At 44.5% G+C, this 21,002-nt stretch overlaps 1 protein-coding gene across 4 annotated transcripts in view; it reads right to left on the bottom strand.

Annotated features, from left to right (window-relative positions):
- Positions 1–21,002, bottom strand: part of ccny (cyclin Y) — a 61,734-nt gene that overhangs the window by 9,036 nt on the left and 31,696 nt on the right. The window contains exons 2-9 of one of the 4 annotated variants that reach the window (XM_064949105.1): positions 11,289–11,363; positions 10,490–10,510; positions 9,077–9,111; positions 8,780–8,803; positions 6,147–6,247; positions 5,982–6,017; positions 3,969–4,026; positions 3,682–3,801 (exon numbers count right to left, since the gene is read on the bottom strand). In XM_064949105.1, the coding sequence (XP_064805177.1) occupies positions 3,682–3,801; positions 3,969–4,026; positions 5,982–6,017; positions 6,147–6,247; positions 8,780–8,803; positions 9,077–9,111; positions 10,490–10,510; positions 11,289–11,363 (470 nt within the window). The remainder of the gene's footprint in view (positions 1–3,681; positions 3,802–3,968; positions 4,027–5,981; positions 6,018–6,146; positions 6,248–8,779; positions 8,804–9,076; positions 9,112–10,489; positions 10,511–11,288; positions 11,364–21,002) is intronic. The other 3 variants (XM_064949108.1, XM_064949106.1, XM_064949109.1) reach the window with 3 other exon arrangements.

The following is a 21,002-nucleotide window of genomic DNA, read 5'->3' as shown; positions in this document are numbered from 1 at the left end:
ACAAAGCCAAAATAACAGACCATGTCAAAACCTGACGTCATGCAGTTTCTCTGGGCTTTCTGGTAAAATAGACGTCAATCAAATAAACCTTTCCATTATCGCAGCCACAGTCTCCATTCAGTTCGTCAGTGAATTAAAAAAATGCACTGAACCGTTAGGCACAATATATTGGGAGTAGTCTAATTTATAGCCATTTCTTTTATATTCTCTCCATGCATCATAATTGAGTCATTTCCTTGGGGAAATGTGTTTTGTCTGTCTTAAGTCACAGTCCGTGCTATGTGGTAGGTGGGTGGTGAATCTAGAGGCCTGTACTGAATGTGTCAGACTTGCTAATAGAGTACGCAATTCAGTTATTCCATCCAGCAGTCTCCAAGGACTGTGCTCCGTTCCTCTATTGTCCACAGACTTCATCTCTCACCTACAGCTTCAGCTTCAGATTGTACATCTAGATTCACCTAAACCTAAGCCTAGATACACAGCTAGTCTTCTACACAAAACAACTTGTTGGAAATGTGTGCATAGAAATACATAAAGCGGAGGTGGCAGGGTACGTGACATTTTTGGAGCGTTTGCCTTGTGATGCACAGCGGCATCCCTGTCATGGCTTCACACAGTGAAGACGGAAACTCTCCCAACGTGGAAACATTGTGTTGTTAACCACTGGCATTATGTAAAGTAAAACACCACCCAGCACAACATCACCCATCCAGTGTCTGTATTCATATAGCGTCTCAGAGGATGAATGCTGATTTGGGATCAGTTTCGCATTTTGAATTGCTATGAATGGACAAGCTGGGCCTGATCCTAGATCAGCACTCCGACTCTAAAACACAGGACAACCTCCCCATTTTCTCCAGCTGAAACTGGTCCTGTTCCCTATTCAATTACTGTCGGCATCCATCCCTGTTTTCCCTCTAGGGTGTGGGGTCAATGGGACAGTCTGTGGGTCAGGCACGCGGTGTGTGTGTGTGTGTTTGTGGAAACCAGATCATCCCAAGTGACAGAGATGACAGGCCAGTGAAGTCATAAGCAGACAATGGAGTGTCAGAACACCACAGGAGGACCACACATCTCAGGGCCAGAGAGCAAAGCTCCATCAGGCCGGGGCTGCATACCAAATGGAAACCCATTCCTTATGTAGTTCACTGCTTTCAACAAGGGCCTCTCAGCAGTAAACCAAAAAAACAGCAGGTGTTATGGAGATGGATGGAGGACGTTTCCAAGCAGAGTGGAGAGGTGTTCTGCTCTACAATGGTTTACACGGAGTACACAAAACATTAAGAACACCTCCATGACATACTGTACAGTGGTTTTGGAAAGAATTCAGAACCTTTGACTTTTTCCAAAATGTAATTATGTTACAGCCTTATTATAAAATGGATTAATTAAATAAAATTCCTCAGCAATCTACACACAATACCCATAATGACAACGCGAAAACAGGTTATCATTTTTTTGGAAATGTATTACATATAAAAAACAGAAATACCTTAGATACATAAGTATTCAGACCCTTTGCTATGAGACTCAACATTTTGCTCAGGTGCATCCGGTTTCCATTGATCATCCTTAAGATGTTTCTACAACTGTGGTAAATTAAAAAATGCATAAAAATAAAAAAAAATAAAAAAAATTCAATTGACTGGACATGATTTGGAAAGGAACACACCTGACAGTGCATGTCAGAGCAAAAACCAAGCCGTGAGGTTGAAGGAATTGTCAATAGAGCTCCGAGACAGGATCATATCGAGGCACAGATCTGGGGAAGGGTACCAAAAGATTTCTGCAGCATTGAAGGTCCCCAAGAACACATTGGCCTCCATCATTCTTAAATGGAAGAAGTTTGAAACCAACAAAACTCTTCCTAGTGCCGGCAGCCCGGCCAAACTGAGCAATCAGGGGAGAAGGGTCTTGGTCATGGAGGTGACCAAGAAGCCGATAGTCACTCTGACAGAGCTCTAGAGTTCCTCTGTAGAGATGGGAGAACCTTCCAGAAGGACAACCATCTCTGCAGCACTCCACCAATCAGGACTTTATGGTAGAGTGACCAGACAGAAGCGACTCATCAGTAAAAGGCACATGACAGCCCGCTTGGGGCAGACCATGAGAAACAAGATTCTCTGGTCTGATGAAACCAAGATTGAACTCTTTGGCCTGAATGCGAAGTGTCATGTCTAGAGGAAACCTGGCACCATCCCTACGGTGAAGCATGGTGGTGGCAGCATCATGCTGTAGGCATGTTTTTCAGCGGCAGGGACTGGGAGACTAGTCAGGATCGATGCAAAGATGAACGGAGCAAAGTACAGAGAGATCCTTGATGAAAACCTGCTCCAGAGCGCTCACGACCTCAAACTGGGGCGAAGGTTCACCTTCCAACAGGACCAGGGCCCTAAGCACACAGCCAAGATGACGCAAGAGTGGCTTCGGGACAAGTCTCTGAATGTCCTTAAGTGGCCCAGCCAAAGCCCGGACTTAAACCTGTAAATAGCTGTTTTTTAAATTATTATTATTATTTTTTTTTTCCTCATCCAACCCGACAGAGCGTGAGAGGATCTGCAGATAAGAATGGGAGCAACTCCCCAAATGAAAGTGTGCCAAGCTTGAAGCATCATACCCAAGAAGACTCGAGGCTGTAATCGCTGCCAAAGGTGCTTCAACAAACTACTGAGTAAAGGGTCTGAATACTTATGTGAATGTGATATTTCAGTTTTTTATTTTTAATAAACTAGCAAAAATACCTAAAAACACGTTTTTGCATCATCATTATGGGGCATTGTGTGTAGATTGATGTAGAAAACAAACTATTCAATTCAAACTAATCCATTTTCGAATAAGGCATAACCTAACAAAATGTGGGAAAATTCAAGGGGCCTGAATACTTTCTGTAGTCACAGACACGTTATTAATGGTTTGTGTACTCCGTGTAAACCATTGTAGAGCAGAACACCTCTCCACTCTCCTCGGAAACATCCTCCATCCATCTCAATTTTTACTTTTAGTTTTTAAAATTTAACTAGGCAAGTCAGTTAAGAACAAATTCTAGGAACAATTTGTTAACTGCCTTGTTCAGGGGCAGAACGACAGATTTTCACCTTGTCAGCTCGGGGATTCGATCGAGCAACCTTTCAGTTACTGGCCCAATGTTCTAACCACTAGGCTATGCTCCACCCCAATAACACCTACTGTTTTTTTGGGGGGTTTACTGCTGAAAGGCCCTGGTTGAAAGCAGTGAACTACATAAGGAATAGGTTGCCATTTGGTAGATTTTGGATAAATCTGTTCAGACACCAAACATGATAAAAGGGTTAAACATAGGTTTTTAATCAACTCGTGAGTTTATTGAATATAGCTATGATCCCTCGGCCATATACTGTATCTTGACATTAACATTTTATGCAGATTATAATTAATAAGTTATAACAAGTTATCCAGTGTAGGAAATCCTCAGTGTTTAGAAAAACCCATGTACTTTAACTTGACCTGAACAAGGACAAGTAGGCCCAAAATGACAGTGATGTACCTCAACTTGCACCCTATTCCATATATAGCCCTATGGGCCCGGGTGAAAAGTAGTGTACTATATAGGGAATATGGTGCCATTTAGTTAAGATGTTATTAAATGGGAGCAACACTCCCTCCTAGTGTTGTGTGGCAGGGTGTGATGACCATGTCACTCACTAGTGTGACGATAGCACACTCTGCAGTGAGCTGGGCTGCACTGAACAGCGTCCGGACAAAGCGATATATCTGTTTCTGCTCCGGGTCGTGCTTTTCATAGTCTGCAGGGATCTCCGATTTCTGTCATCAACAGAGGAGCAAAGATACAGATAATATAGTAATGAAACATGGGAACAGCCCAATTCTGAATTGATCTGAAGACCATTTAGTGTCAAAATAATCATAATTGAGCTGCCTAATACACAAGCATATCCATAATGTATCATATATAACTACAAAAGTCTTACCGTAAGTGGATGAAGCTTTTCATCAAAAATATCTAATACCATTCTCCCATCGATCTCCCTGGAATGACAAAAAAAAGGCCACGCAGGTCAGTTGCTGAATGACAAGTGATGACAGTAACCAGTCACGAGACCCAAGTACGGAGGCTCGTTCACAAACACCCTGTGGCTTTGACTGTTTTGACTGAGGAGAGGGATGCTGTTTCGATCCTCTACAAAGTCAGTCAGGCTGTAGACCAATAGGGGAACACAGCCTCAGTGACCTCGCCACTCTGTTTGAAAGGCACATTGATCCATCTTGCCACAGAACACTCAGAATGGTGTCCCACATGGCGCCCTATTCCCTACGTAGTGCACTACTTTTGACAATAGCCCTATGGGCCTTGGTCAAATATAGTACACTATAAAAGGGAAAAGGGCGTCATTTCAGACACATACTCACAGTACCTAAAGTACTAGACCTCTAAAGACTGGAATTTTGGACTCCTGCCAGGGGGCCAATGGGGGTCTGTTCGTGTTATCAAAGGCTGACTTTTATGTGTGACCCTCCCTCACCCTTTATTGATGCTGGAGGTCCAAATAGAATGTAATAACAGTCAGTGATGGGGGGGGGGTCTTTCAACATATAGGGCTACAGTATAACATGGGCTGGCTCTGCAATAGCACTAGGAGAGGCTGATTCTAATGTGACAGAACATTCTTTCTTTTCCTTTTTTTTTTTTTTTGGGGAGGCTTGTGGCTTCCATCTATGGAATTGTCTGCATCATTTCCAATCCCCCACATATTATTGTACAGTTGAAGTCGGACATTTACATACACTAGCCACTTTCAACAATGCCACTTAATATAACATACCCTACATTACTCATCTCACATGTATATACTGTACTCGATTCCATCTACTGCATCTTGCCTATGCCGTATCTTTATGTACATATTCTTTATCCCTTTACACTTGTGTGTATAAAATAGTAGTTGTGGAATTGTTAGGTTAGATTACTCGTTGGTTATTACTGCATTGTCGGAACTAGAAGCACAAGCATTTCGCTACACTCACATTAACATCTGCTAACCATGTGTATGTGAAAAATACATTTGATTTGATTTAGATTTTTACATCTTGGCCAAATGCATTTACTCAGTTTTTTCACAATTCCTGACATTTAATCCTAGTAAAAATGCTCCGTCTTAGGTCAGTTAGGATCACCACTTTATTTTAAGAATGTTAAACCAAAGTACGTTCATCTCTAGGAGACAGAACACGTCTCGACGGTTGCGTGGTCCCATGGTTTTTATACTTGCGTACTATTGTTTGTACAGATGAACATGGTACCTTCAGGCGTTTGGAAATTGCTCCCAAGGATGAACCAGACTTGTGGAGGTCTACACATTTTTTTCTGAGGTCTTGGCTGATTTCCTTTGATTATCCCATTATGTCAAGCAAAGAGGGTTTGAAGGTAGGCCTTGAAATACATCCACAGGTACACCTCCAATTATCTCCAATTATGTCAATTAGCATATCAGAAGCTTCTAAAGCCATGACATCATTTTCCGGAATTTTCCAAGCTGTTCAAATGCACAGTCAACTTAGTGTATGTGAACTTTGACCCACTGGAATTGTGATACAGTGAGTTAAAAGTGAAATAATATGTCTGTAAACAATGTTGGAAAAATGACTTGCGTCATGCACAAAGCAGATGTCCTTATCAACTTGTCAAAACTATAGTTTAACAAAAAAAATGGTGGAGCCATTGAAAAACGAGTTTTAATGACCCCAACCAAAGTGTATGTAAACTTCAACCTTTTTTTTTTCTCTTCCCAAATATATTTTCCTTCATTATTTTCCCCTAACCCTACCATCCCTCCCCTAATTGGAGTAAACTAATGGACAATAACTCTTCGACTTCTACTTTCAGCTTATACATACAATATACAGTACATTTGACAGACATAGTATATTTTACAATAGTCATCTTTTGTTTGTTTTATTGCCCCATCCTAACAGGTCATTCTTACCGGTTCTTTATGTGGTAGTATATCGCCAGGGCTACACTGTAAAGACAAATCATCACAATGAAGTTACAATTTCATTTGCAATTTAGTCTTTCACAATGATAACTGCATACAGAAGTACATGTTGATGGATTCACTGGTTGACTGACTGATTGGTGATTAGCCTACCACTTGATGGTGTATTTGAGGTTAGGCTGACTGACGGTGCTGTCGTCTAGGAAAATGGTGGAACAGGAGCTGTACTTCTGTCTGACTGGAGCAGCATGGTGCTGCAACACACACACACACACACACATCACACGCTGTTACTGTTATGTCCACAGTCCACACACACACACACGCAGGCAGGCTAGAACGCATGCGTCCACACACAAAACGTACAGGCATGCGCACACTCACAGCAGGTCCTGTAAAAAGCCTTGAATCAACTGCTGTAGACCAGCTAATACCCCCTGCTTTGTGGTTTTATATGAGAGACATACTGTACACATACAGACGGAATGGGTTTCGCTAAAAACAGGAGCTTCTACTTTAATCCATCAGTCTACTGCACATTGAGATGGCTTATATCAGCCAATCACCAACCCTTTCACTCTATTCATCTCACCACCCTAGTACAGCATGTCATGTACAATCAGCATGATTCATTTAGACAGACATACAGGTAACTGCCAAAGTGAAGGAAACACTTGAGTAAATGAGGGATACAAAGTATATTCAAAGCAGGTGCTTCCACACAGGTGTGGGCCCTTAGTTAGTTAAGCAATTAACATTCCATCATTCTTGTATAAAAATGCTGGGCAGGCTATTATTTTGGCTACCATGGCTATGCCCCCATAGGATGACAATTCCCCCATCTACAGGGCGCGAGTGGTCACTGAATGGTTAGTCGGGCATGAAAACGACGAAAGCCAAATGCCAAGGCGGTCTCAGTCACCAGATCTCAACCCAATTGAACAGTTATGGGAGATTCTGGAGCGGCACCCGGGACAGCGTTTTCCACCACCATCAACAAAACACCAAATTATGGAATTTCTCGTGGAACAATGGTGTCACATCCCTTCAATAGAGTTCCAGACACTGTAGAATATAAACTCAAAATAAGAAACGTCCGTTTCTCAGGACCGTCTTTCAAAGATAATTCGTAAAAATCCAAATAACTTCACAGCTCTTCATTGTAACGGGTTTAAACACCGTTTCCCATGCATATTCAATGAACCATAAACAATTCATGAACATGCACCTGTGGAACGGTCGTTAAGACACTAACAGCTTATAGACGATAAGCAATTAAGGTGAATTAATTATGAAAACTTAGGACACTAAAGAGGCCTTCCTACTGACTGAAAAACAGCAAAAGAAAGATGCCCAGGGTCCCTGCTCATCTGCGTGAACGTGCCTTAGGCATGCTGCAAGTAGGCATGAGGACTGCAGATGTGGCCAGGTCAATAAATTGCAATGTCCGTACTGTGAGACGCCTAAGACAGTTCTACAGGGAGACAGGACGGACAGCTGATTGTCCTCGCAGTGGCAGACCACGTGTAACAACACCTGCACAGGATCGGTACATCCGAACATCACACCTGCGGGACAGGTACAGGATGACAACAACTGCCCAAGTTACACCAGGAACGCACAATCCTTCCATCAGTGCTCAGACTGTCAGCAATAGGCTGAGAGAGGCTGGACTGAGGGCTTGTAGGCCTGTTGTAAGGCAGGTCCTCACCGGCAACGACGTTGGGCACAAACCCACCGTCGCTGGACCAGACAGGACTGGCAAATAGTTTTGTCTCACCAGGGGTGATGGTCGGATTCGCATTTCTCGTCAAAGGAATGATCATTACACTGAGGCCTGTACGCTGGAGCGGGATCGTTTTGGAGGTGGAGGGTCCGACAGAGCTTGTTGTCATTGCAGGTAGTCTCAATGCTGTGCGTTACAGGGAAGACATCCTCCTCCCTCATGTGGTACCCTTCCTGCAGGCTCATCCTGACATGACCCTCCAGCATGACAATGCCACCAGCCATACTGCTCGTTCTGTGCGTGATTTCCAGCAAGACAGGAATGTCAGTGTTCTGCCATGGCCAGCTAAGAGCCCGGATGTCTCAGTTATTGAATCTTATGTTCATAAAAATATTTACACATGTTAAGTTTGCTGGAAATAAACACAGTTGACAGTGGGAGGACATTTCTCTTTTTGCTGAGTTTATGTCAAGGTGCACTAAAGGTTTTGGGGCGGAAGGTCTCCTAGTGGTTAGAGCGTTGGGCCAGAAACTGAAAGGTTGCTGGATTGAATCCCGAGCTGACAAGGTAAAAATCTGTCATTTTACCCCTGAACAAGGCTGTTCCCCGGTAGGCCGTCATTTAAAAAAAATGTTGACCTTTATTTAACTAGACAAGTCAGTTAAGAACAAATTCTTATTTTCAATGACAGCCAGAACTGCCTGTTCAGGGGCAGAATGACAGATTTGTACCTTGTCAGCTCGGGGGTTTGAACTTGCAACCTTTCCGGTTACTAGTCCAACACTCTAACCACTGGGCTACCCTGCCACCCCAGGAAATATGTACTTGTTCTTAGCTGACTTGCCTAGTTTAATAAAGGTTCAATAAAATAAAAAAGCTGTCCTCGCTCGTGGTTAAGACACTTTATGTTGGTGTTTCCTTTATTTTGGCATTTACCTGTACATACATACACTTTGCTTCTGTACTCAGATGACAAAAGAGACAGGAGTGGATATAACAGGCACATCTAGACTAAATCTATATCTAAACACACAAATGCCAGGGATACAAAATACTTTACCTTGTTCTCCGAAATGTGTGTTAACTTGCAAAATAATAAAGTTGATTAAAATCTTCATAAACAAAATCACAGGAACAATCATGTGGTCAAAGAAATAATGCAGTCTGACATATGACAGAGGAACACTTGCTAACCAAATATTCTCTATTCAGTAGGGCATACATCAATGACCTGATTAAAATCAATGACAAAGCATAGCATATTACCATGCAAACGCCAACGATTTCATCAGCATCATCATCTATGCAAATACAGCATTATATTCAATATGGCGTCCAATCTGAGATTGACACTCACATTATTGATGTAGATGCTCTTCCGTTTTTCTCGCACTGCAAATTGAGAGAGAGCGAGATGAAATCAGTGACAGCATGGCAACGGTCAATGATTAGGCACACAAGATTGAGCAGAGTTCATCCCCTGGAGTTGAAACACACGCTGATAGGGGTTAAGGCAGGTTGCAGTACACAGCCATTACTGACAGGGGGCAGTCAATCCCAAGGCTGTCCTGCACTATATGGATTGGCCATTTTTCAATATCAGCTTTGTGGGAACTTAATTTAAAGAAACACATCGCTCCAAAGCTCAAGCAAATAATCACTACAACTCAACATTTCCTTCAAAATGACACGTATGCTCATTTCTAACATAGATGAACGGCTGTGGGGTCATACAAATGCTTTTCATTCCTCAAAGGCCTTAAATTAACATCACGTTTAGCACTCTGAACTGTGTGAAAGCAGAAAGCAAGGCAATTGAGTTAATTGCTTAATTAATCCTTTCATGCGTTTGCCCCTAAAAAAATCCCCTGGGGATTACATCAAATCTAAATGGTTCATTCACGATAATATTGTCATGTCTATAACTATAGCGCCACTTCGCTATCTGGCTTTATTTCAATCATGTCATTGTATTCATGTGGTGAATACAGGGGATTCATACTGTTTATCAGTAGTCTCATGATTCCTCATTGGGCCTTGCTGCGATTGATGGGTTGACTCCAAGTATGGAAGCCACTCTGATTGGGTGACGGGGATCCAGTGTGTGTGTGTGTGTGTGTGCGCGTGTGTGTGTGTGTGTGTGTGTGTGAGAGAGAGAGAGTGACGTAGCGACATAGAAGGAGCGCTGCATGGCCAAGCAGCAGGGCAGGACGAGATACACTATGTCAGCATTGTGTAACTCTGGCACCTTGCTACACAATCAGCTCACACACACACACACACACACACACATCCAAAACGCACACACACCTAAACCCTGTGAGGAATCATGGCTGTGCACATTCTAAAATAAAGTGTAGAAGCGAGCGTTTGCAACACAAGGTGTCACGCATTTTTACATGTTCGAATATTGATCTAGCTGGGAGAAAGAACTCGGATTGTGCTTCTTAAAAAGGCACACAGGGGCTGGGTGTGCGCATGTGTGCGAGAATGGAATGTACCGATGAGACAGTTTTAGCAGAAGTGGCTAGGTTTGTACAGATAACACACGTCATGCAGGAGGTAAAGCTGACATCTGAGCACAGCTTACAATAATCCACAAAATATGAACACATATGCTGTATATACACACACACAGAAATCTGCTGCAAAGACATACTGCGAAGTTCCCGTCAGAAGCACACAGCTTGAGACGACAGAGCAGAGCTATACCCCAAAACACAAGCCAAACACGCACCCGTCACACCAGCCTACACCAAATCCTACTTACCTTTCTTATTCAGGACAGGAACTGAAAAAGACAAAGTTGAAGCGGTCTCTACATATATCTATTTACCTAGCAACGTAAAAAAGGGACAAGTAACAAATGCAGTTGGATTCCTGTCTTTTATCTTTCTCATATTGCATCAATGAGCCTGCATCCCAAACGGCACCCCATTTCCTACATAGTGTACAGTTCAAGGAATAGGAACCCATTTGGGACACAGACATCGCTAACTAGGACAGTAGACTGTTACATAACAAAGAAAGCACCTCACAAAACGGTAATTATCTACAGCGCTTAAAGCAATACTTTACTACGACATCAACCCGCGGTCGGCTACACATGAGCTGTATGCCAAATCCTCCACGCTGCAAGGCAGGAGATGAGAAATGAGAAATTCATTTGATTAAACCGTTATTATAGTTTAAACACGATCGGCATCTGTGACTTCAATTCATTCCTGCAGACGTTGTCTTCTCACACTGTAAAAATGGATTCGCTTTGAAAATAAGGGTTTTTACGAAAAGGCTTCATAGAGCCACAAATAATAGCCATGACTCAGCGTAGTGGAGAAGTTAGTGTTCAGAGAGAGAGAGAGGGAGGAAGAGAGCGAGTGGGAAGGAAAAGGAGGGCGAGAGAGAAATGAAAAGAGATTAAAAAGAGAAAGAGAGTGAGAAGGAGAGACACAGAGATTGAAAAGGAGAGAGAGAGAGAGAGATTGAAAAAAGAAAAAGAGAGAGTGCAACATACTAGAGAGAGAGAGGAGAGATTGAAAATGAAAGAGTGAGAGGACAGGGACACTCACCATCTGTCTGGGATTTGCTGAGGAATATGGTGCTGGCTCTGGGATGGTCTGAAGGGTTGTACTCCATGTTCAGATCTGATGAAGGAGGAAACAAACAGCCATCAGCTCCGGAGCATACTGCTCAATGTACTGTACACTCTGCTGGTTGTATATCGATTCAGAGGGCAAACAACGAACCCAGCCAGGTATAGACCTGGATGACGGAACAACACACATGCTGATGAGAAAGAGGCGTCGCACTCAGCCATTTGTTGAACAGATGAGAACAAAGGTGACCATGCGTACAGAAAGACTGCCTTGAATACTGACTGTCTGGGGATACCAGTAGTGTAGGATTTGTCCCAAATGGGACCCTATTCCTTATATAATGCACTACTTTTGACAATAGCCATATGGACCCAGATGAAAGAATAGGGTGCCAAATGGGATGCAAATACATTCTGACTGAAAGGTCCATTTCAGGGGAGCATGCAGTTAAACATAGCAACCACCAGGTGGCGTAACGCCAAAGAGCAGCGGTTTGGCCGGAGATCGAGGCAGACTGGTAAGGCAATGAAAAAGTCTTATTTGATCAAATGCCTGTTTTCATGTGATGCTTTTACACACTGGGTGTTAACTTGATAACAGGTCCATCAGCATAAATTATGGAATATTAAGGTAGTTACCATGGCGCCAGGAAATAAAAATGAACATATTAGTTACACTGCAAAAAAATGTTGACGCTACCTAGATATCTCTTACCATAAGAATGCATTGATTTGATGTCTTACCGAGACAACCTATCTTAGTGCACTGGCAGATAATTGTATTACTTTAACTGTCTCAGGCTTGACATCAACTACCCAGTCCCCCGGTCTCTGGCTCTGGGCCAGGACCTCCACCCAGGGGACCGCTGTCAGTCCTGACATCAACTACCCAGTCCCCCTGTCTCTGGCTCTGGGCCAGGACCCCCACCCAGGGGACCGCTGTCAGTCCTGACATCAACTACCCAGCCCCCCTGTCTAGCTCAGGACCCCACCCAAGGGACCGCTGTCAGTCCTGACATCAACTACCCAGCGCCCCTGTCTCTGGCTCTAGGCCAGGACACCACCCAGGGGACCGCTGTCAGTCCTGACATCAACTACCCAGTCCCCCCGTCTCTGGCTCTGGGCCAGGATCCCACCCAGGGGACCGCTGTCAGTCCTGACATCAACTACCCAGTCCCCCCTGTCTCTGGGCCAGGACCCCACCCAGGGGACCGCTGTCAGTCCTGACATCAACTACCCAGTCCCCCCGTCTCTGGCTCTGGGCCAGGACCCCCACCCAGGGGACCGCTGTCAGTCCTGACATCCACTACCCAGTCCCCCTGTCTCTGGCTCTGGGCCAGGATCCCACCCAGGGGACCGCTGTCAGTCCTGACATCCACTACCCAGCGCCCCTGTCTCTGGCTCTGGGCCAGGACCCCCACCCAGGGGACCGCTGTCAGTCCTGACATCCACTACCCAGTCCCCCTGTCTCTGGCTCTGGGCCAGGATCCCACCCAGGGGACCACTGTCAGTCCTGACATCCACTACCCAGCGCCCCTGTCTCTGGCTCTGGGCCAGGATCCCACCTAGGGGACCGCTGTCAGTCCTGACATCCACTACCCAGCCCCCCCTGTCTCTGGGCCAGGATCCCACCCAGGGGACCGCTGTCAGTCCTGACATCCACTACCCAGTCCCCCCGTCTCTGGCTCTGGGCCAGGATCCCACCCAGGGGACCGCTGTCAGTCCTGGCATCCACTACCCAGTCCCCCTGTCTCTGGCTCTGGGCCAGGATCCCAACCAGGGGACCGCTGTCAGTCCTGGCATCCACTACCCAGCCCCCCCTGTCTCTGGCTCTGGGCCAGGCCCTGGGTCCTGACCCTGTCAGCAGCCACGGGGATCCAAGCATAACGTCATCCTGGCAGGAAAGGCCAGATAGGGGCTACACCCAGCCATACCACCAGCTGCAGCAGAGAGGAGAGGAGAGCCACTGCCTGAAGAACAGCTCCTCAACAGAGGTGATAGATAAGAGGAGAGAGTGAGTGGGAAAGAGGAGTGGAAGACAGGGTTCAAGCGCCCGCCTACAGACCCAAAGCCTTAGAAATATGAGTCATCGTAGGTTGAGATGCCCTGCTTTCTTGCTTCAGCCCTGGCATAATACTACTGTCTTACCAGAGCACACATACATCAGATGGCGCTCTACGCCGGTCTTAACAGAGCGGGAGTTGTGACTTGATATGGTTGAGCTATTGCTTTACAAATTAACTGATGGATCACATTATAGTGATATGAGGAGACCGAGTTAAGCTGGGGGAAATAACGACTCCTATATGAGGTCATCTGAGTGGAGCAGCTACTATTATGCTCCAACTCTTTTGAACTGCAGTCCTTTTGTGTGTAAGAGGCACTTAAAGCTCAAAGGAGATACAGCTAGCTCCCTCCACACACTCCAGTGACCTACGTACGGCGCAGGCAGCACTCCGAGGAGGAGAACTAGGTGATGAATAAAAGATGGGGTAGTTTATCAACGGTGTGGGAAGGAGCCAGAAGACGCGAGAGACGAAAACAGGGTTTATTAGTCCAATGTGTACTGTAACAAGCCTGATCTGTATTTCAGAACTCTACTCAATGAAAAGTTAGTGTTAAATACAGGCACGCAAACACAACATGGTTGTCTCAGTACCCTTTGATTTAGGGTTTTCTCTGGAGTGGCCCTTCCTCTCAGCCTGTACAGCGGTGCACGTCCACGCGCGCACATTCACACACACTGTCCACCCTTCTAACTTCCTGTGTTTCAGGAAACTGGACAGGAAGTCACATCGGGGTCTGCTACACAAAACTAACCAGCTCTATTGTTTTAGAGTTATGACAAAAGGGGGAGTTGTCTTGCACTACCGAAATGAGGTAAATCAAAGCGTATGTTGACATGCACACTAATAATTTGATATTAAACTGATTATGGCAGTAGGCCGAGTATAGCATTAGTCATGCAAACACCTTACTCTGCTTATCTTAACATGTGCGTGTACTAACACCAGCCGAGAGTCTCCCTCTTTAGCGCCAGTGAAGTGAGTTCGGAACAACTGAAAGTATCCATCTTTGAAGACATTTTCACATAAAGGGTCTATATATACAGTGCATCCAGACTCCTACAGTGCATCAGACTCCTTAAAGTGTTTTACATTTTGTTACATTACAGCCTTATTCTAAAATGTATTAAATTAACTTTTTTTTAAACATTTCTTTGCAAATTTTTATATATATATATATATATATATATATATATATATATATATATATATATATATATATATATATATATATATATATATATATATATATATATATTAATCACATTTATATATATATTCAGGCCCTTTACTCTGTACTTGGTTGAAGCACCTTTGGCAGCGATTACAGCCTCGAGTCTTCTTGGGTTTGACGCTACAAGCTTGGCGCACCTGTGTTTGGGGAGTTTCTCTCATTCTTCTCTGCAGATCCTCTCAAGCTCTGTCAGGTTGGATGGGGAGTGTTACTGCACAGCTACTTTCAGGTCTCTCCAGAGATGTTCCATCGGGTTCAAGTCCGAGCTCTGGCTGGGCTACTCAAGGACACTCAGAGACTTGTCCCGAAGCCACTCATGTGTTGTCTTGGCTGTGTGCTTAAGATTGTTGTTCTGTAGGAAGGTTAACCTTCGCCCCAGTCTAAGATCCTGAGCACTCTGGAGCAGGTTTTCATCAAAGATCTCTCTGTACTTTGCTCCGTTCATCTTTCCCTCAACCCTGACTAGTCTCCCAGTCCCTGCCGCTGAAAAACATTCCCACAGCATGATGCTGCCACCACCATGATTCACCGTAGAGATGATGCCATATTTCCTCCAGACATGACATTTGGCATTCAGGCCAAAGAGTTCTATCTTGGTTTCATCAGACCAGAGAATATTGTTTCTCATGGTCTGAGTCCTTTAGCTGCCTTTTGGCAAACTCCAAACGGGCCGTCATGTGCCTTTTACTGAGGAGTGGCTTCCGTCTGGCCTCTCTACCATAAAGACCTGATTGGTGGAGTGCTGCAGAGAAGGTTGTCCTTCTGGAAGGTTCTCCCATCACCAAAGTGGAACTCTGGAGCTCTGGCAGAGTGAACATCGGGTTCTTGGTCACCTCCCTGACCAAGGCCCTTCTCCCCCCGACTGCTCAGCTTGGCCGGGCGGCAAGCTATAGGAAGAGTCTTGGGGGTTCCAAAAATCTTCCATTTAAGAATGATGGAGGCCACTGTGTTCTTGAGGACCTTCAATGCTGCAGAAATGTTTTACTACCCTTCCCCAGATCTTTGCCTTGACGCAATCCTATCTACAGACAATTCCTTTGACCTCATGGCTTGGTTTTTGCTCTGACATGCACTGTCAACTGTGGGACCTTATATAGACAGGTGTGTGCCTTTCCAAATAATGTCCAATCAATTGAATTTACCACAATCAAGTTGTAGAAACATCTCAAGGATAATCAATGGTAACAGGACGCACAGGAGCTCAATTTCGAGTCTCATAGCAAAGGGGTCGAATACTTATGTAAATAAGATATTTCAGTTTTTAATTTATTGTAAATTTGCAAACATTTCTAAAAACTTGTTTTTGCTTCGTCATTATGGGGTATTGTGTGTAGATTGATGAGGATTTGGTTTTTATTTAATCCATTTTAGAATAAGGCAGTAATGTAACAAAATGTGGGAAAAGTCAAGGGGTCTGAATACTTTCCGAATGCACCGTATGTCTGAACTCGGAATCAAATAGGCTTCCCAAAAATAACATGGTCGCAGTGGTAGAGATTTTCTGCATTTATCAAAGTCCCATCAAGTAGCCTGATTTCAGATGTGGCCATGTAAACAGGATTATTAGGGAAATCGTTCTTCTTTCAAAGCATGTGAAGGTCTTAATCAAACTATCATATTAATCTGACTATCCACAATAATCGTATTTTGTTTGCAAATAATCATTCTCAGTGAGATAGTATTGTACACGCACACACCCTGTATTCCCATAATCCTACCGTCGGTCCTGCTTCTGTGCAGCTCAACTTCCATTCACTTCCAACAAACGTTTGTTCAAATGAATCAAGCATCCAACAAACACATTGGATTTACGGGCCATTTCTCAGTGAGCCAAGAGTCTTATTGGGCACCAGTGTTGACAGAATGGCAACATCAAAACGCCACTTAATACACTCCTGCAGCGATCGCAGGGTGCTTGGCCAAGCTGATAAATCAATGAGGTACATCAGTGCCCCCTGCTGCTGCTCCTTGTCTGAGCCCTCATACATTGCGCCCAACAGCTGCAGACTTACATGGACAGTGGCCACAGCTCCTGTTCGCTGTCCCTCCATCCCTTCACCATCACCGAGGGCAGTGTGGGTCGGCAGACTGGTCCTGTCACTGTAGCACATTGGACCAGCTAGGCCCAGGGCTGGCAGTCCGTCATTACAAGTCACCAGACAGACAGCACAAAGAGCAGAGAACCCAATGATTCACCAAGAACTTACTACGGAGACACCAGCCAGGAGAGACCAGATGGCTGCGCCAACTCCATGGCAGCTCTGACTGACTGTGTGTCAGAGATCCTGTTATTCACAAATTATAGGATCTCAGCTGTTATCTTGGTAGAGAGCGTAGTCTTCTTTCATGTAACACTTGGTCCGGAGCTTGACTAACCCTATACTCATGCCCCCTTTCCTTAGTTAGCAAATGAAACTAGTCTTTATAGTCTGCAATCTGGAAGGAAAGGAGACAAGGAGAGGAGACAAGAAGAGAAGTACACACATCTAGTAGATGTAATGTGAGCTTGCTTTTGCATGTATGCTACTGCACATGTTGCTTCTGTGTATGGCGTGTTATAGAGTAAACCTTTATGTGACGTGTATGTTTTTAATGATTCCATGGAACCCAGGCCTCCCTGGAACACAGTGGTAATTGTTACTGAGTGGACTATCCTGGCTAAATAAGGAAAATTCAATTACACAAATGTGATCCAGGATTAGCATGACGCCACCTTTCAGTGTGAAGAGACGGGCACAAAGACAAGGACATAGAGCCACAAGGTTGACTCCACTCAACCCGATAATTCGAACCGATCCTTTCAAGCATGTTTTCCTCATAGCTGCAGGACGTGCCTGACAAGACGTACCAGAGCATTACAGACGACCAGGGTCACAAATGGCCTGTTCAAAAGAAGTGCACTTTAAAGGCCCAGCGCAGTCAAAAACTTGATTTACCTGTATTTTATATATTCACCATGACCCTCCACTAAAATCTTGTCCGTCTCCCCTCCAAGTTGAAATAGCCACTTTAGAGCAGCTTAGCGCTGTGAACTGATGGAGGCTCTCTCACACTTATCAGGCCCATGGGAGCTTCCTCACTGGACTAGTGAACTGGTTGATAAAATAAGTTACATTTCTCCTGACCCTTCAGGTGGTAGCAGCATTGGAAAATGAGTAAGGGACTTGTGTGATAGAGTCAGAGAGTCTGGCGATAAACTGGTATTTCTGAAGATAATTCACCCCGAAGCGGTAAAGCATGAGGCTAGAACCTAACTTGAGCTGGCTAAATGGCCTGGGCAAATAGTCAGGACTGTGTTATCCCCACTGGCTTTTCAAACCCAAACGCGATTCCTCACTTATGAATGACCCTACAACAGCAGTAACAGGTTTACTGTGAATGTTACACAAGAAGTCACCTTGACACTGAGCACACGAGCAATAACAGTATGTGTGATGGTAGTGTATGACCAGTTCAGTGAGACCCAGTAGCTCAGCAGTCAGGGGTAATCCTGGTTTATATACAGCCTGGTCACCCATGACACAAGTCGGTATTCGACGTCCATCTGTGTCCGAGGACGTCGGGAGATTACACGGAAACCGGCCACTAGGGGTTACAGTGAGAGCAGAAAGCATCTGACTCCCAAGGTTGGAAGTTCAAATATAGCAATAGGAAGTTGTTTTTCAATTTTTGTTTTATGCCTATCCCAAACCTGAGTTAATGCCTAAACTTAACCTTAAAAACTTAGAAATGTGTACAGTGTGTATCACTGTGCTGAAATGTATCATAAGAAACTGCTGCTGAGTAGAACACACACAGTCATCCTTCCGAGAAGAGAGGAAAAGCAAACAAACAAATAAAGGACATTTAGTCAAGTGATTTAGACAAAAGGAGATGTACGTCTCCGGAGTCTCTTTCCCATGACTTCAGCAGTCTGCTGTGACTGTCTCAAATCTCTGGTTGCATCTCTTATACTGATGGCTGAGTGTGTGTGGACCCCTGTGATGGTGATTAAATCTCCAGGACTCGACATTAATGCTCGTCCGGGACAAGAAAACAGGCCACCCTGTTCACGAAAATGGATCACTCCTACAGACAGTGAGTCACATGGCTTGCTATATAAAAGCAGGCAGACGGGCATCGAGGCATTCAGTCACTGTTCGATTCAATTTTAGAATGGGCAAAACAAGTGACCAAAGTGACTTAGAGCGTGGTATGATCGTCGGTGCCAGGCACGCCAGATCCAGTATCTCAAAAACGGCTCCCCTCCGGGGCTTTTATGAACGACAGTGTCAAGTGTTTCCCCAGAATGACGCGACAAACCAAAATCATCCAATCATTGTTGATGAGAGAGGTCGAAAGAGAACGGCTGGCCACAAACAGACAAGTAACAGAGCAGTACAACAGTGGTGTACAGAACCGCACCTCGGTGCGCACAACTCATTGATCCTTGTCACGGATGGGCTATTATAGCAGACGACCACACCGGGTTCCACTCCTGGCAGATAAAAACAAGAAGAAGTGGCCCCAGTGGAAATGCAACCAACACTGGACAATTTGAGGAGTGGAAAAACATTGCGTGGTCTGATGAATCCCAGTTCCTGTTGCGTCATGCTGATGGCAGAGTCAGGATCTGGCGTAAGCGGCATGAGTCCATTGGACCCATCCTGCCTGGTGTCAACGGTACAGACTGGTGGTCTACCGCCATCCAATAATGCAGCAACTGCTTGATGCCATTGCATCAGCATGGACCAACATCCATGTGGAACGTTTCCGGCTTCATTCCACAAATTAACTTTTAACAAGGCACACCTGTTAACTGAAATGCATTCCACCTCATGACGCTGGTTTAAACACTGAACACAGTGGAACTCCACTCATAAAGAAACATGACCCTCAGTGTTCTTGGCTCGAGAGACAAAGATAACTATGCTTAGTTTTTTTTCATTCATCTGGCTTTGTCTTCTCTTTCGTGTGGCTTTAAATGTCAAGAGTGATTAAACTGTGCATTAATGTAGGTTTAAACATTTACTCTGTGATTTTTGAACTTAATGAACCCTGAACTTGATGAAAGTCAACATTGACACACTGAGATTCATTAAGTCTCAGAACAATTAACACCCTCAAGAAGAAATTAATATTTCATTACCAAGATTGCTATCTGTCTGTGTGTGTGTGTGTGTGTGTGTGTGTGTGTGTGTGTGTGTGTGTGTGTGTGTGTGTGTGTGTGTGTGTGTGTGTGTGTGAGAACCAAACCAACAAGGTCATAAGTCAGTGTTAAAACAGAGAGATGCTAAGTGTCCCCTATATGAATGTGCAGTGAGGATGAAAAGCAGTGATGCCAAATAAAGGCCTGATAAATGGAGTCAATAAGAGCTTAACAGCCTGGGAGGTGACACGGTAAAGGAACAGGGTGATGTGTAAGGTCAGTTAGCCATCTGCCTCCTGATTCTGGGAGTGTGGTCACTTCTTTCTCCGGTTATCTCTCTCCGTTCTCCATCATTATCCCAGCATTCACTTCAACCAGGCAATGTTTATGCCTACTTCTCTAGGCAGACTGGGGATAGTTAAATGGGACTCCCTCCCACACGGCGCAGAGCACCCAGAACGGCTAACAATGCCAACGACTCTAAATGATCAGAGTCAGCGACATCAACAGCAACATCCCCGCTGCATCGCCACCACGTTCCATCACGGAAACATACTGTAAGACCAATCTGCTCGCCAGACTAATGGAATGTGTGAGTAATGCATACAATACAACTAGAAGTAGGAGAGTAAATAGTAGTATCAGTCGATTCATTTGATATCATTGTGAGAACCTAGCATTGACTGAATATCAAATCCCCCTCAGTGCATTCACCCTTACCCTGTAGTTAGTACCGCCAGTGTCACAAAGATGACATGTAAACGCTTGTTGTTTGTTAATCTAATTCCCCAGTCAGTCACTATCACCATTTACTGAAAACCAAGCCTAGACAATTCAGTACATGACCAGCACAAACTTATGAAAGTGACCGGATACTTTCTGGAAAAACTATTTATTCCAAACTTCTATCTTCAGTCACAAAATTCAAACGAATGGGAGTCATTTTTACAAAGTCCCAAATGAGATCCCAGAGGAATATGGGAGAGATATAGAGAATATGATATACAGAATATTAGTTATTTATTTACATCATCATTTTCACATTTCTAAATAAAAATACAACGTCTCATTGTGTGTTCAACCAAAAAGTCCTTGGTATGGGGACAGCGTATCCCTGGGTGTGTCTACTCTTCTCCAGGGGTGGTTTCTCATTAAGTTGGAGCCAAGTGGATGGAGCCCCAGCAGGGGGGGGGGTCAGGGAGAGTAAGGGAGACTGCTGACCTTCGCTGCAGCACCACACACAAACACAGCCAGACCTGA

The sequence above is a fragment of the Oncorhynchus masou genome, chromosome 30, assembly GCF_036934945.1.
Source record: "Oncorhynchus masou masou isolate Uvic2021 chromosome 30, UVic_Omas_1.1, whole genome shotgun sequence".
Taxonomy (NCBI): Eukaryota; Metazoa; Chordata; class Actinopteri; order Salmoniformes; family Salmonidae; genus Oncorhynchus; species Oncorhynchus masou.
The sequence above is the reverse complement of the archived record's forward strand: the minus strand, read 5'-3'. Positions and strand labels throughout refer to the sequence as shown.